This window comes from Apus apus, chromosome 4 (genome assembly GCF_020740795.1).
Source record: "Apus apus isolate bApuApu2 chromosome 4, bApuApu2.pri.cur, whole genome shotgun sequence".
NCBI lineage: Eukaryota > Metazoa > Chordata > Aves > Apodiformes > Apodidae > Apus > Apus apus.
Genome location: NC_067285.1, coordinates 21571104 through 21588488, shown reverse-complemented (window position 1 = coordinate 21588488; position 17385 = coordinate 21571104). Strand labels below are relative to the sequence as shown.

Genomic DNA, 17385 nt, shown 5'->3' with positions numbered 1-17385 from the left:
AGAGAATGGATTGAGAACAGCCTTAAGGAGAAGGACTCGGAGATGCTAGTTGATGAGAAGCTGGCAATGTGTGCTTGCAGCCCACAAAGCCAACAGCGTCCTGGGATGCATCAAAAGAAGCATGGCCAGCAGGTCAAGGGAGGTGATTCTTCCCCTCAACTCCACTCTTATGAGACCCCACCTGGAGTACTGTGTCCAGTTCCGGAGCTCTCAACACAAGAGGGACATGGAACTGTTGGCATGAGACCAGAGGAAGGCCATGGAGATGATCCAGCTGGAGCACCTCTCCTATGAAGACAGGCTGAGAGAGCCAGGGTTGTTCAGCCTGGAGAAGAGAAGGCTCCAGGGAGACCTCATAGCAGACTTCCAGTATCTGAAGAGGACTACAGGAAAGCTGGGGAGGGACTTTTTATAAGGACATGTAGCGATAGGACAAGGGGTAACAGTTTTAAGCTGAAAAAGGGTAGATTCAGATTAGATATTAGGAAGAAATTATTTACTGTGAGCGTGGTGAGACACTGGCACAGGCTGCTTAAGGAAGCTGTGGGTGCCTCCTCCCTGGAAGTGCTCAAGGCCGGGTTGTATGCGGTTTTGAGCAACCTAGTCTAGTGGGAAGTGTCCCTGACCATGCAGGGGGGTGGAATTAGATGATCCTCAAGCTCCCTTCCAACCCAAACCCATTCTATTATTCTCTTGTTTGCTGTTTTTTCCTCCTCCTCCTCCAGAGCTACTATCCCCACAAGCTTACTATCAGTATTAAAACCCTAAGGGAATCTGTGTTTACAAGACTTTCTTATACCTGTTATTTCCCCACCTAGAATTATACAACTCTATCTGGATCCCATAATAATTTTGCAGCAGTGAAATTACACTGAGAATAACGTCAGGGTAACAAATGCGGAGATATACAAGACCACATTGAAAGCGAAAAGAACTGGGGGGAGGCCAACATCAGCTCTAAGCCACAGAATGACATTTTAATGTCCAAAACAGTTGAGAAGATGAATAAGCAACAGAACTTTTTCATTAGCGTTCAATGGGTAAGGCTGATGAGATTCATAGCCAAAAAACAATAAAAATATAAATCCCAGATGGGCAGATTACAGTCCAGAATTGGAAACCTCAAGCTTAACTGCAGCAACTATTACTACACAAATTCTGTTACAACCATCACAATAACATTTTAAGAATGGCTTTTTTTTTAATCCAATACAAATAGGTTAGTTTTATCACAGGAGGGTGTCCTATTTACCCACAAAGTCTTCACCATCTACAGCAAAATCCAGAGCACAGAGCCAAATCTCAACTCAATTTGATTTCTGAAAATTGTTTAACACTACATCACAAATAGCTCATACATGAAAGTCAAAATATTTAATGGCTCAAACTACCTTTTTCTTACTGTGTTTACATTTCTCTTCAAAACAAAAGAAGTATATTATCTGACTGGCTGCATAAATATATCCTGCCACCATTACTTCTGCCTCCAAGACTAAGACATTTTAGGAAGCAAAAATTGGTTTCTTCTGTAAGGCAGAACTTAAAATACATCAAAATGTTAAAACAAATACTAATTTTTTATTTTGTACACAAGCCCTGTAGATTTACAGAATACAACATTAAATCACATTGTGGATTTGGAGTGGATGAGTGGGTTGTTTTTTTCAAGTGTCAGTAATTTTAAGGCTTGCAGTTTCCCTTCTGTTCACCTGGATGATTAAAAAAACATTTCTGATAAACCCATTCCACAATGGTTTTCTGCACTCACTTTCTGCGTGCATACAGAGCTAAAAAATCCCACCAAAAACTCTCTCACTTAACTTTGTTCACCTGTGAAGAAATGGCATCACTATCATGCTAACATTAAGCACAGGGACTGCATCCCAAAACAATTTGTGTTACAGAATCTTAGCACCTAACAGAGGAGAGGTCCCACATAATCAGTTCAACTCCTGCTGTTTCAATCTTAGACTGAGTTAAAACTACTTTATGTTTACGTTTTTAAAATGCCATATTTTAAATCATAACATGTTCAAGTATTATGCCAACTGCTGGTGACACTTCCACAAGACTTCATGGGCATAAAAAAGCTGTGCAAAAAAAGAATACTGCTGAGAATTTATGATGCAAAGCAGTAACTAAGAGATAAGAGAACTAAAACGTAGAAGATGCACAATGTTTGTCTAAGGTCCAAGAGTCCTAACCCACTAGGAGTTTAAATCAGTAAGAACACGCCAAAAAAACCCCATAGTCACATCCCAGCTTTCTCTAGAGTAATTAAAATGTTCCTTCTGTTAGCAAAAACCTTCCACAAGCAGCGAAACCTACTGCCTTCTACTGCTCAAGAAGTGTGGGGTAAAGAGTGGAGAGTGAGATGGATTCAGAACTGGCTAAACAATAGAGCCCAGAGGGTGGCAATCAATGGTGCAGAGTCCAGCTGGAGACCTGTAACTAGTGGAGTTCCCCAGGATTCAGTGCTGGGTCCAGTCCTGTTCAACATTGTCATCAACGACCTGGATGAGGGGACAGAGTGTATCCTTAGCAGCTTTCCTGATGACACAAAGCTGGGAGGATTGCCAGATTCACCGAAAGGCTGTGCAGCCATTCAGCAAGATTTGGACAGGCTGGAGAGCTGGAAAAAGATGAACCTAAATGAAGTTCAACAAGAGCAAGTAGAGTCCTGCACCTGGGAAGGAACAACAACATGCACCAGTACAGATTAGGAGCCGACTTGCCAGAAAGCAGCTCTGTAGAGAAGAACCTTGGAGTCCTGGTGGACAACAAATTATCCATGGGACAGCAATGTGCCCTTGTGGCCAAGAAGGCCAGTAGTACCCTGGAGTACATTAAGAAGAGTGTGTCCAGCAGATCGAGGAAGGTTCTCCTACCCCTCTACTCTGCCCTAGTAAGACAACATCTGGACTATTGTGTCCAGTTCTGGGCTCCCCAGTTCAAGAGGGACATTTACTTGAGAGAGCCCAAAGGAGGGCTTTGAGGATGGTTAAGGGACTGGAACATCTGTCTTATGAGGAAAGGCTGAGAGACCTGGGGCTGTTTAGTCTAGAGAAGAGAAGCCTGAGAGGGGATCTTATTAATGTATATAAATATCTGAAGGGTGGGTGTCAGGGAGGAGGGACCAATCTCTTTTCAGTTATGCCCTGTGATAGGATGAGGGGCAATGGATGCAAACTAGCACACAGGAAGTTCCACCTCAACATGAGAAAAACTTCTTTACTGTTAGGGTGATGGAGCACTGGAACAGAGTGGTTGTAGAGTCTCCTTCTCTGGATACTGTCAAGACCCGTGTGGATGCGTTTCTCTGTGACCTGCCCTAGATTCTGTGATGGTCCTGCTCTGTCAGGGGGGTTGGATTCGATGATCTCCAGAGGTCACTTCCAACCCCTACCATTCTGTGATTCTAGAAATTTGAGGGGAAATGGTTCTTTTTTCTTCCCACACTCTCTCCAAATGTGACTTCTCTCCTGAGAATCAGACCTCTCAGCCTTGTGCCACATGGCATGCGAACCCAAGACACATGGTAAGTGAGTTCAACATTCTGTGACTGCCAGACTAGCTACTCAGATCATCTTGTCAGATGATCCAATACAACTTTGTCTGGAAACTTCCACAAAATTATTCAAAAACATTCTTTTTTCCCCACAAAACACCAGTGCCTGCTATAAACCTACTGCAAGAACAGCCAGAGGGGATACTGTTAACCTATGCCACAACTGAATCAATAGGGAGAAATTACAGTTCAAGTAATGTAGTACTGGCATTACCAGGGGAAATCTTGGGTGCTTAGAACTTGCTGAGCAGATCTATGCCAGAAGAAAAAGGCCAGTGCTTTCTGCTACGGGACTTTCTAGAAAATGACATGAGAAACAGCTTCTTATGGCAGGAGGCTACAATGTACATGAAGATGGAGGCAAACTTCTCAAGACACCTTCTGGGAGCAGCTGCTTGCTTGCTTGCACCCCAGCTTCATCCGCAGTTTCCTGTGTCAGCAACATTTTTTAAGGCAAAATATCTGAAGAGATTCTCTCTTCAGAGCAGCCTAAGATGTTAATAAGAAAGATAACCACCCCTGCCATGTTATTTCTCCTTTCATCACTGGTAAACATGGCTACAAGAGTTTTGATATGCCCAGTAAATTTTAATTGCCAAGCAGATAACCTGCTGTGTAATCATCCCATAAAGGTCCTCTTGCAATTAGTAGACAGACGAACACATGTGAAAACTTTACCTGCACTCCAGAAGTCAGCTGGCTGAAGAACTCATTTGCCTTCTTTCTTTACAAACTTGTCTCCCTTATGTCCTTAAAGTATGAGAGCTACAACACACTTACTATATTTCTAGACACTACTATGTATAGAAAGATATATAAACTATATATTACTATAGTAATAAATATATTTCTACATATTACTATATATATAAACCAGGTGTCTAGAAAGAACCCACTTGAATCAAGTCCTCAGATATTCAGGACAACACAAAGGTGGAAAGCTAGAGTTATGTTTGGGACCCAAAAAGACATTTGATGGGGGAAGGGAGGAAAATAAAGATGAAACCAAAATCCTTTTTTTGGTTTCATGACTCCAGGACAGAAACACTAGCACGTTCCTCTATCACTGAACTCTAATTCCTAAGATCCTAGTCACCCATGTTCTGCCTCATGGTTCACAGATTTTGTTGCAAACATATACAACATACCTACAGAAAACATCTGCTGTGAGCAAATGCCAGAACCTCTCCAAACACAAGTCAAATCCAGATCAGAAAGGCATATTTTATATTTAACTCTATTGCTTCTGCTACGCAATATGTGAAAATCTTCTGCACAGGACTGTGCTGATTAAACTGGAGTATTTGATGTTACATTGATGACCTATGGCAGATGAGATCTATTCATGTCTTTTTAAGCTCTGCATCTCAAGAGCAAAATGTCAGCAAGCTCTTTTCTCAACTCTCACCCACTCTAACATGCCTGAGATCACAAAACTGAAATACTAGCATTAGGCAGGCAATGCAGCATTCACAACTTGATAACCTCCTCTGGAAATTCAGACAAGAAAATCCTTAATCCCTTCCATTTCTCTCCCTCCCCAAATAATTAATTTTTTAAAAAGAGCAGCCTGGGCAAGCAACCAACAGCTGTTAGAAATCCTAAAATGAACAGCAGATTTTTGTTAAACAAGACAGACAGTGCTACAAAACACTGTATTCATGCCAGTGCTGGCCAAGGTTTCATAACAAATTGGGCAGCTTGCACTCAGAATAACTCTACAGCTGATGAAGCAGATCAGCTTCAGGCAAGTCATTTCCCCTGCACTGCTACTCCCCACTCTCTCAGCCCCGTGCAGAAAGCACACTGCATAACTGGGATTCTGCATTCAGAGCACAGACATCAAACGGCTCCTGTTGCCTGAAAGCAAGGCTCAGGGCTACCAGTTATTCCCACTTCTACCCCACACAAGGTATTTTAAAAGGTCAGAATTCAAAGTTATCTCCAGTGGTCTATGACAAAAAGCAAGCTACAACACCAAGAGGTACCAGATATTTTTCTGAATGTAGATGGAACATAAACACAAATCAAAAAGACTGCATCACAACTGAGTACCTATTTCTACCAAGATATGTTTTCAGATGCTGAAAGAAGTCATACAAAACACCACAACTTCTGGTAATTAATGAGCTGCTCTCTGCCATTAGTATCCATCCTGAAGTATTACATACAAAATTAATCTCTAACCAGCTTTTTTCCTGTGTCTAAATCCCAGAGCAGTATCACTTGGCCTCCAAACAAATGCACTGGCAAACAGTGAGGAGCTGCATTACTGAACGTATCAGACTGAGATCAGGCCAGTTTTGCTGGGGCTGATGGTAAAGTTATTGTCTGAAAAGAAGAGATCAACGATGAGGCATTCTCACCTCTAGGGTAAAAAAAAATAATTAAACATCTGTCAGGAACTAAAAGAAGATACTCCCTCTTAATATCACCAAAACGAAACCATTAGAGGTTTAAAAATCTGTTTCATAGGCAGGAGCCTAAGGACGTTAGGTACCTAAATGCTTTAGAAAAATAAAATATTACCCAATTCCTATTTTTATCTCATTTGTTTTTCTAAAAATCTCCCCAAATCTAACCCTATGTCTATGACTTTTCACAAGGTTACAGAAACCACTCTGCAATGCCCCTCAAGTTCTAGTTTCTCCACCGCAGCTAAAAGGTGCAGCAAAGCAGCCCCTAACCAGTCTGAGCTGCTGCTGCAGGACACAGGCTTCCAAAGACACTAGTCCTCAGCCTTCCTCAAGTGCTCCACCCTGCAGCAATTACATTTCCTCTCACTCAAAGTAAGACATCCATCTGATCATTTCTTAGTACCCTACGGTTGGAGCAAGATTCTTCCTAACAATAAATAAATTCTCTTCCATTTCTCCCTCATCACCTATAGAAAGAACAAAAGGGGAGAAACAAAACTGCGTACCAAGGAATATATGAAACAAGCAGGCAGCTACAGAACATTTACAGAAGTAGAAATAGTAACAAGCACATATATCATTTTCAGTGCACAAAAATTATAGCAAAAGCAGCACTGGAAAACTGTGATTAACTACAGCCCATTTGCTTAGGCGAATGCATAGTATCTCCCAAGATCTCTCCCAACACCAGAAGACTGAAGTGAAGTCAACTGTCTTCTGAAAATGTCACAGAAGTCTTGAAACACTGGCTGCTCATACACCTGACAAGCATAAGCACCTTAGATGACCTCATGAACTACTGCTTGAAATGTAATCAATTAGTCAATGAAAGCTTCCAGAGGCATTTTGGGTCAAATACAACTAACTTCTCTTTGTCATATCACCTTCTCTTCAAGCCACATGTGAAAGTTACATGCAGGTGTAAGTTAAAAATATTTTCTCCTGGCCCATGTTGCTACCCCTGGTCAACAAATTTCCTGCTGCATTTCCCTTTTTTGCCCATCTCAGCATTTACTGACCTAAATATAAATGAAATTGCACACAATGCACAGCAAAAACTGTAAACAGCAGAAAATAATTACTAAATTATGCCCTATAGACTTCAGAAAGGCACTAGATTCTCAGAAAAAGTTGTCATTTCATTTGTGTGCCTATTAGTTACATACTAACCCACCAGCAGGATGACCATCAAGCTTAAATGTCAAATACTTAAAATAATTTTTATATCAGCAATGAGTTTTTCCTAATAGCGTGGACCTTGAACATTCAAGCCATCATCAAGTCATTTAATTAGCATCTAACATGGATTAACAACGATTCATGTTGGTACATTTTCCACAGGGTGAGACAGATGCAAATCTACCAAGTACAGGGACATTAAAAAGAAAATAAAAAAATTAAAGGGTAAGTCTTGAGAATCACAATGTGTGATAAATGAAGTCAGGCAAATATGAGCACATATTTTGAGATCAGTAAACCTGAATTCCTACGACTTGGACAGATTCCATGAAGTCATACAATACTCAATATTCCCAGCTTCCGCAATTTTTTCTGTACTTCAAGGAAGACTCCTGTTCTGTCCTATACATTGACAAAAGGACAGATTTTTTTCATACTCCCTCCATCTTATCCATTTATTCTTCCCTCTTTTTCTATATGCCAATCCTTATTCCATCTGAAACAGAAGCTTGAAAGCTCTACCATATATCTCAAAGCGACAAACTAAACCTAGTGGTCAACAGAAAGGTACAAAATTCATTGAGACATCAAGAAATAACACTCAGGTCCCCTCCTTCTAGTAGCCAAATGAGGATGTTAAGAATTTGTTTAAAGACACTAATCCTGCAACCTTTTCGGGTTTCCCTCTTCTATGGAAAGAGAATGTCTTGACTTCCACTTTTTTTCAGTGCTAGCCACACACCAACAGAAATTTAGGATTCTTAGGATTTTGTTGCAGCAATCTAGAACCATTAATAATGATCCATAATAGCAACAATATTTTATTAAAACCAGACACTTTCCACAGCTTCACTGTCCTCAAAGTATGCCATTCTAGAGGATTTTAAGTAGTAGGTATATCACAGCCTGACAGAGCTCCTTTGTTTCATTCTTTTCAAAGATGGTATATTCCCAACTGCATGGAAGCAAATACAGATGAATTAAGCATAATCAAAACCACAGTTTCCACAAGCCCTGCCCATAACCTTTAAACCACCATTAAAAAAGCGTGCTCAAAGACATAATTTTCAGTATTTTCTGCTAAAAATGCTAGACAACTACTAAGTGGCACAACACCTACAGTCTTGCCAGAACTTTACTGCCATTCTATAGGGAAAGAAACAAAGAAGAAAGGATGCAACAAAAAGCACACAAATCATGAGGAGTATGAGCATCTTCTTATTGGTAACCCTGTATTTATTGCTGGAGACCACACTGCTTCAAAGAAGGTAATCTAGAAATGTCTGATATAGTATTTTGAAATTAGAACCAGTATTTTAATTTTTGTTTATATTATGCATCACTGCTCTTTAATATTTAAATAAAAATTCCAGACTAATATTTTAGCTAGTTGATACATATGTGCTTTGAATTTTACTTTTTCTGGGTTTGGAAGGATGTTACAAAGAGAAGGAGGAAGGAAGGAGATTAACAAAGTAGATTTAAATAAAGTTGAAAAGTTAACTTTTAGACATGACACTTTTAAATTACTGTTATAACTGCTATACAGTCTTACAATTAGAAAGGTGACAGAAAAAAGTTGTCGCTCTAAAAAAAGCAACAGAATCTTAAAGACATCCTTGCATTTTAACAACTATAGAATAAATTGGTTTTGACTCTTTAGAAACATTACTCAAAAGATATAAAACCAAAACAAAACAATTACAGATATGCTAAATAGCCAAGTATTTACTCCAAAAGTTCATTACAGTATGTAAAACATCTTTTGAAGCTGTACATTCCTTTCTTCCTCTGGAACAAAGTACTGTACAATAACTAGGACACCAGACAATTAAGAAGAGATAGTCTCTGCTCCCAGTTTTGTAACTGGCGTAAGAGATGTTGTTCAAATCACTGGTGGCCTTTTTTGTTCCCTCAAAGGTATACTGGGAGAGGAAGAGAGGTTTTTTGCTTGTATGTTTAAAAGACTACCCTACTATTTGTGCCATTCACTTTCATTTTCATTTCCTTATTTCTGGTTTCATATTCCTTATTCTTAGCATTTAACTCACTGTGATACCCTTTCCTCAGCATACTAGTATAAATTATATTACCCAGCAACCACAGACTATCAAAAACTTGACATGGACAAGAAAGCTCTCACCTAATCACACTAACATTGACATGTAAGCTTCTCCCTTCAATTCTACGCGAGTTTAAAAATGTGTAAGGACAATTTTGTTAAACCTAGTAGCTAGAAGGGTAACTTCACTATATTAAAAACCCAGACTTCATAACCAAGCAAAGATTCAGAAACCAGGCTATAAAAAAGGAACTTACTTAGTTACTCTACAAAAAAAAAAAAAAATCGAGTACTTAAGCCATCTATAATCTACAACTTTTCATAGTAACTGAAATAAATTAACTTACATTTGCTTAAAAATGAACGTCACCATAATCATAGAATCACAGAATCACCTTTTAAGCTGAAAATAAAAGCTGTTTTAACATATTATTCTGAGTAAAATACTCAGTGAACAAAAGAACTGTAGCATTACATTTGCTGAGATAACCACCCACTTCAAACGTGAAGTGCAGCTTGAGAGGAACCCTGAGATGTTTTGTCCTCACTTTGTTTTTATCTCAGGAGAGAATTAGTTACCTACACGTTATAAAATAGAGAGACAAAATAAAACCTACTTTTTAGCAATGAAGAATAGGCCAAAGAAAAAAAAAAAAAAGAGGCAAATAACAAAAGTTACAGGAGACAAAGGAAAGCACAATCCAGAATCCAGGATCAAACCTGAATCCTTATTATTACTCCCAAAAGTAAACATGCCACAGAGAAGAATAACCCCTATAGCTTCAGTCAGCCTGAAATGCAAATACAGCATCTGTGATCTCCAATCATCCAGCAAGTCAAGTATCAACTCAAGGTGAAAGGAAGGAGAAAAACACAAAAAGAAAACTCCACGGAAGCCAGGAAGAAAGATGAGTAGAAAGATGCGACAGGAGAAAATTAGACATTTCCCACTAGAAAGATGACACATGAAAAGAGGGAAAGAATGTGAAAGACATTTTACAGGGGAAGAGAAACTTATCTGAAGGAAGAAGCCAGATGATCACAACAGAGTTGAAACTGCATTGGTCATTTAAAATCTCAGTAGTAAAAAAGCATCTTTTCCTGATAGCTTCTTTATGTGGTTTCTCCTGTATACATTTCTGAGAGAGGAGTACACACATTCAAAGATCTTAGGTACAGGAAAATGTAAATAAAGAGACAAATGTGTGAGAGTCATTCAACTTGTCATCCTTCCAAGATAGAGGTATGACTGCATTATGAAACCACCTTTTCATTGAGTAGAAACTTCTAGACCACTTCTGAAATCTACATGCCAGCTCTGATGCAGTTCATTTAATTATGCCAATCAATCTTCATAAATTACTGTCTCTAGAGCTTCTCTGTGGTGTCTTCAGCTCTAATGAATCAATGTCCCCTTTTGCACACTGTATTACAACCCAGTAAGTCCTTTCCTCAACTTTAACATTTGCTATATGGCAAGTCAACACTATCCGCCATTACTGAAAAAGAGTAGAAAAGTAGATGAAATTCACATACTAGGGTGAGAAAATATGGAGAAACCTCATTTCTAATAGCATCTAAACCTTTACTTTCATGTTACATTTACTCCCTGAACAGCTGATCTCTTTTTATTTCATAAGCATTTGTAGCATCTTCTCACCAACATTTGTATTTTTTAAATTATGTTACCTCTATAAAGAAACTCATTAGGGAGTTACACAATACTTTCTGCTCAGCAGTTGCTGGTTTGGGTTTTTAATGTTAGTGGTGAACTTAGATATATTAAAACCAATGTATTTGGGCAAAAACAGATTTGTCATGTGTTGTACTAAATTAAAAAACACAACAAACAAGATGCATTATACCTGTATCTACCTGAAGCGTGAGCTGATACCATAATCTCCTTCTTAATACCAGAAGCACATATCAAGTAGAAAATAAATCAACTGTAACTTTATAATGTGTAGTAATAGCCTGTAACAAAACAGCAGCAAACCACACAGTCTTCATTTCCAGCTTCACCAGACTCAAGGAGAGGAAACACTTCGGATGACATTATTCTCTGAAAAGAGTAAGAATCTGAAGAGCACAATATGAATCTGAAAGAGACTACATGCTTCTCTTGCTGTTTTCCGCAGTTACCGCTTGAGCAAGGGTTAACTTTCATTTATTAAATAGTTACTGGCAATCCTGAGGAAGAAGTGTTGCTCTCTAAGCCATTTATTCTTTATGCATATAAATCAATGAAAATCAGTTGCTGTCATTTTACCAGTGTAGACACTGCTCAGATTTTGATCAGGTTGTCTGTCTAAACTGATCATATTCTCACTTTAGGCTCTTTCTAGTCTCTGCCAATGATTCCCTCTCTATGGCTTTTATTTCTGAGGCACTGTGCCGCCCAGAGCTTAACATTGTGGGCACTCCTAACAGTTTGGAAGAACATAAACTGTCTGGGGCTGGATAATAAGAGCATTTTCTAGGAGATCGCTGCCTGCATCAATTCTCAGTTAAGCCCAACGGACTTTTGCAATACAGTGTGCAAGGGTTCAAGCTCACAGCAAAGGAAAAAAAAACACAACAGGTTTCTCACTAGCTGTCTATTGAAAATAGTTTCAACACAACTCATCAGCACGCTTCCAGCAGAAGCTGGTGTGAATGAATAAATACAAACTGAGCAAAAATATTGTGAACACACTGTTTAGCAATCCTGCAGTATTTATGACAACTTCTTAAGTGTTTGGTAAACATTTACGCTTCAGAAACTGTAAAATAGAAAGGGCTAAGGGTGGGAAAGAGCTTAGAATCTTTCAAGAAGAAATAAAGCCACAGGGGGTTTGGAGAGATAACAGGCATACCTGAACTTTTACTCTAAGACCACTGCCACAATAATCCTTATCTGAAGATAACTGACAACAAAACATTTGCAGAAACATTAGACTTAGTGAAATTAGCAATGAAAAATACAACTGTTTTTAAAGGCAAGAAGGGAAATGAGGGGATTTCTCAGGGATTTCTGGGAAAGAGAACACTGTCCAGAAAAGTGGGAAAAGGCAAGGGGGGCATTAATTGGTAGAAAGGTAACAAATTTGTGGAATGTAATTTGATATGGAAGAAAGTGAGTTACAGCCACAAACCAACTCAGGGAACCAAATGGTTCAGAATACACTGAAAGGATGTTGTTCTTCAAAACATCCATACCTTAACTCCAGCGCTGAATCCCTTCCTGCCCAGTACAGCTGAAAGCTTCTAATCAATGATGTACACAGGCAATGGCCGAATATCAGTTACATGCATTACCTCATTCAAAATGAAAAAAAACAGGAGCAAAACCAAGCAATTGAAGCAGTTTAATGTGAGAAGAAGTAATTTCTAAAATAAACATTGAAAATTATGACGGGACTCTTGGTATTCCCAGAATTTATATGCTTTACTTAAGTTTCCTCTGGAACTTCAGTACAGGTGAATCAGTGGAGACTGAGGAGAAAAAAATTAGAAAATCTAAGGGCATCCATAAAGTGGACACAATGCATCCCTCCTTCACATTAGCAATTCCACATTTAAAGAGAAAACTTCTTTCTAGAAAGTAATACAAGAGGACTATAAAAGGACTTAACCACAGTGAAAATTAAATGAGGGAGAACCAACCAGTTACAATTCTTCTGATGTAACTACTCAAGATACAAAACTGTATAAAGAATTTGGTTCCGAGGATCATATTAGAGAAGTCAGACATTTTTCTCCACCTTTCATCATCTTTCTAGCAAGCCAGTAGGGTGACTGACAAACAATTGAGTAACTCAACTTTTTGGTGACCCTCTGCAATGAATACTGTGCATATTTGCACAAGCTACTTCAAGTCTTATTGTTAAATTTGCAGTAAACATAATAATAACATTAAAATTACCCAAAAACAAAATAAAAAAGTTGCAAACAGTAAGAAAGCCGTAACAGGGGTGCGTGCAGGTACTTGCTTTGTTTGTTTGTTTAAGAAGAGGACTCCCCAGTCAACAGCACTACCATCCGTTTCAGGGGGATTCTCTTTGAACTAAGTAATTGGATGCTCAGAGAGACAAACTCAAACCAGTTGAAAAAGCTGAAAATCCTTTCTATTACATTACTTGTAATACTAGCTGATTCAAAATCAAAACACGGGCTGAGCTCCAAGCTGGAGGAAAAGACTAACAGAATATAGTTCCTCCTGTTAGCATTTAACTTGGGGCCTATCCTCATTTTTGTTTGCATAGGCCACTGCAAAATGGTGAACTGTAGAAATAAAAACACACAGCTCAATTCAGAACAAGCACATTCGAGAAGACCCACTACACCTGACAACCACAGGATCTGGCAAGTTCTCAATACAAACTGTTTTTTCTAACTACAAAAACACTGTCAAAAAGAAGTGTTAAAAATAATTAAATTGGTACTTGAGTTTTAAAATCCAAGGAGATCTCAGTTCACGACAGATGCCTCATCAGACCAGAGTTGATGACAACACACTTTGTACAGGAATGTCCTTGCAAGTGTTCCACGTTGGTAATACCATATGTGACTTCATGAGTAGATAAATAATTATTTAGGCAGCAAATCCATGCTCATACTTCTTAAAATAACTCTGCCCAGACCCTGGGAATTTCCAGCAAATGCATGTAAAGCAGACAACAGTATCCTTTCAGAATTACTCTCTTGCTAAAGTGACACTTTTGTATAAAGGAATTAAGTCTCTTTACAGACAAAACCTAAAAAATATTAAGTAAGAACAAGCAATACAACCCTTGCCAATGCAGGCCTCCAGAACCCAGAACAGCAACATCTCAACGTGGTGTCAATAATTACAATTATCACAACAATGTTACCTATTGTTTTTCTCATGTCAGGAAAGAGACTGAGGGTTACAAATACGCATAATCTACTGAAGTGATTTTTCATTTTGATGCAACAGGTGCATGACAGAAGAGAGGGCAACTGCTGCTTCCTTTTAATTCGGTCAAGAGAGCTAAAGGAACTTGGCCAAAACCCAGAAAAACACACAATCATACACTGAGCCAGTGGTGAACAGTCAGCTAAAAGCATCTCAAAAGTTGAAGAAAAAACTATTACGTTTTCAAACATCAGTTGAACCTGTAAATCTGTACAAACCAGTTTTATACATTTCTACCAAACTAGACGTGTCTTCCTTCAGCAGTATCTTTTAAAAACTTCCACTTCAGTCCAGCAAGTTAACATATGCAAAAGGACTTGGAGCAACACAAGTTTATAGATTATGGCCCTGTGCCCAACACTTACTTCTATAACTCAGGATTTGTAGCTTTAAAAAAACACATCACCAACACTGTCCCTATTCTTTACACCAGCAGAATGTTCCATACTAAAACCAATGTGTCCCAGCAGTGTTATCCCAGAGAGCTATCCAACCTGGATACGTATTCTGCATTTCTCTCCCTCTCTTCTTTTAGGTTAGTTTTTTTTTAAAGTTTCCAACCTACTCTCAACTGTAATCCTCACTATTCAAGAGACACAGGTGGTTGCCCATCTTGGACTAGAGACCATTCTCAGATTTATTAAAAATGTAAAACTTAGGCTGCACTGGAAAACCTATGGTTCAGGCAGAGTGTACTTTCTGGTCCTAATCCAATGATGAGTGAGCATTTGTTCATAACATAACACAGCCAGATTTCAGCACAAGTCAATATATATTGCATTCTCTGTTCAAGTAAGGCAAACATTCAGAAGAGAATGAAGTTTTGCAATTCCAGATAGAGAGATATTAACGAGGCAGCTGATGGTCATGGAAGTCAGCAGTAACAGGAAAATTACTGACACTGGATTTAAAAAAAAATACAGGAGATAAAAGAAAGTGTAGAAAGGACCTGTGCAATTTCTGTTAACTGTATGTCTGACTCTGCTTGGTGTAAATGCCTCCTGAATTCTAGGGTCAAGATGCATCAAGGATAACAGAGAAACTGTTTCACTTTTTAAAAAATCAAGCTAAGAATTAGAAGATATGTGAAAGTTTTCAATAATTTGCAATTGCTAATTTTATCTATTTTCCTGTCTGCTATTAAAAATAAATTACTATCAAAAGAAAGGAAATACAACTCTTACAGCAAACACTGTAGTTTGCTGACTTCTTTATGAAGTCTTAAGGCCCCCCTTGCTCTACTACTACAAAAGTTAGTTTGCTAATTTACTAGAAAAGTGAAATACCAATCGACAAGGAAAAGTGACTGTTCTGTACAATGATGGTTTACATGCCTCTACATGAGTAATTTTACAGCAGTTACAAAACCTCCATAAAAACGTTCATGTATTTCAATCAAAGCAAGTGGGAATGTATGTATAGTTATTCCCAAGATATCTGTACTTTGTTTATAGAAAACTGATCTCAGAGTTCCAAAAGTAAGCCCAGAAAATCTTCTCAGAACCGCAGTACTACAATATGACAGAGCACATACAGGTGAAAACTCATCCAAAAGACAGCTTTGTCTTATGATCTCCGGTAAAATTTCAGTTACCATGTCTGGTCAAAACCTATTCTGACAATGACCCTACATGTGGCTTCCCTCTGGAGCTCCTACATTCCTCCTGCAGATCTCCTCTACCCACCAACCCCCACTGCCCCACACCTTCCACAAGCCCAAAGAGCATCCCAATTAAACTGTGTGACCTCACCTTTCATTTTGACAGTGGGGGAATTGGGCCCAGCTGATTGCTTCCTCCATCCTCTCCAGTTCTGGCAAAGGCTCTCCGCCTCAGAGATGAAGGAACAAAGAGAGTCTTCCTCAAAGCGATCAGAGTCCTCAAACGAAAACCTCTCCCCGTCCTCCCACTCTGCGAACATGAGTTCCATCACATCCAATGGGCGACGCGAGGGAAAACAGAAGAAAGACAAAAACAGCGCTGTTGACGTTTAACAGGTGGATGGACTCGAGGGCCTCTGCAAGACTTAAAATTTCAGTTCCGATCCAAACCCCATACTAGAGTACCAGGAACACCAGAGCCAGTGCTATCTGAGGTGGGAGAAGCAGGAAATCAACTAAGGGGAAGCTCGTAAAAATTCCAGGAAAAAAAAACAACCTCAAGTTCTTTAAAAAGTTAAAAAAGCGCTGATGTCCACAGGACGACCTGGAGGCGCAGGGGCCCGCTCGGCCCGCGGGAGCTGCTTCCCGGCGGGACAGGCGCCCGCCGGCTCTGGAGCCTTCCGACGCCAGCGGCCCGGCGCTGCGGGAGGAGAGGGGCCGGCTCCTCCTCCGGGGCTGCCGCTGGGGGACAGCAGGTATCTGTGCGCAGGGCCAGGGGTCCCTGAGGGTGTGCTTTTCTCACTCTCGGTGCAGGAACCGGAGGGAGGGCGGGAAGGGGCAGCGGAGTGGGGGGGACAACTTCCCTCCCGCTGGCGGAGGCTTAAGAACGGCCCGGCGGCCGGAGCGCCCGGGGCGGGGGCAGGCGCGACCTCCCGGCGGGTCGTCACCGGCGGGAGCGGGCGGCGGGCAGCGGCTCCGGCCTCACGGGGGCGCGGGCGGCGGCAGGCGGGGAGAGCCCGGCTCGGGTGGCCGGCCGGTCAGGAGCGAGGGCTGGGGGCGGTGCAGGCAGGCGCCGCCGCCGCTCCCGTCGCGGCTCGGACCCCGCGGATCTAGGTGCCCATGGCCAGCGGGGCCCCGCGCGCGGACGCCCCCCGTGCCCGGCCCGGCGGCGCTTCGCGGTCCCGGCGGCAGCGGCGGCGGCGGCAGCGGGTCCCTGCCCGGTGCGGGCAGCAAGATGGCTCCGCGCTTCCCAGCTTCACCTGCGCCACCCCCCCGCCAGCTGAGCCCGACTTCCGCCGCCCCGCTTCCGGGCCCCAGCGCCGCGCCGCCCGGAAGCGCCGCGCCCCGAGCCCGGTCCCAGCGTCCGGGCCAGCGCGGGGCGGCGGGGCTGGCGGGGCTGCGGGGCGGGCCGGGCCGGGCTGCGGGGCGGCGGGGCTGGCGGGGCTGCGGGGCGGGCCGGGCTGCGGGGCGCTTTGTGGTTTGAAGGGGCTGTAACGAAAGGGCTTTCCTGCCGTACCTGCGCGCTCCGCCCAAGGCGGCGGGAGAGCAGGAGTTACGCCAAAAGGCGGGATTTTTCCCCCAGGACGTGCTGCACGGACGTTGCGTGAGGCAGAAATAATTCCGTTGTCGATCGGAAAGAAA

The 17385-nt window shown here is 41.2% G+C and overlaps 1 protein-coding gene across 4 annotated transcripts in view; it reads right to left on the bottom strand.

Moving 5' to 3' along the window:
- The window catches only part of ZSWIM8 (zinc finger SWIM-type containing 8), a 64155-nt gene extending 47159 nt beyond the window's left edge, over positions 1-16996 (bottom strand). For all 4 annotated transcript variants that reach the window (XM_051617612.1, XM_051617613.1, XM_051617614.1 and 1 more), the window contains exon 1: positions 15896-16996. In XM_051617612.1, coding sequence (XP_051473572.1) covers positions 15896-16073 — 178 coding nt within the window. In that variant the 5' untranslated portion in view covers positions 16074-16996. The remainder of the gene's footprint in view (positions 1-15895) is intronic.
- Positions 16997-17385: the final 389 nt, after the last annotated feature.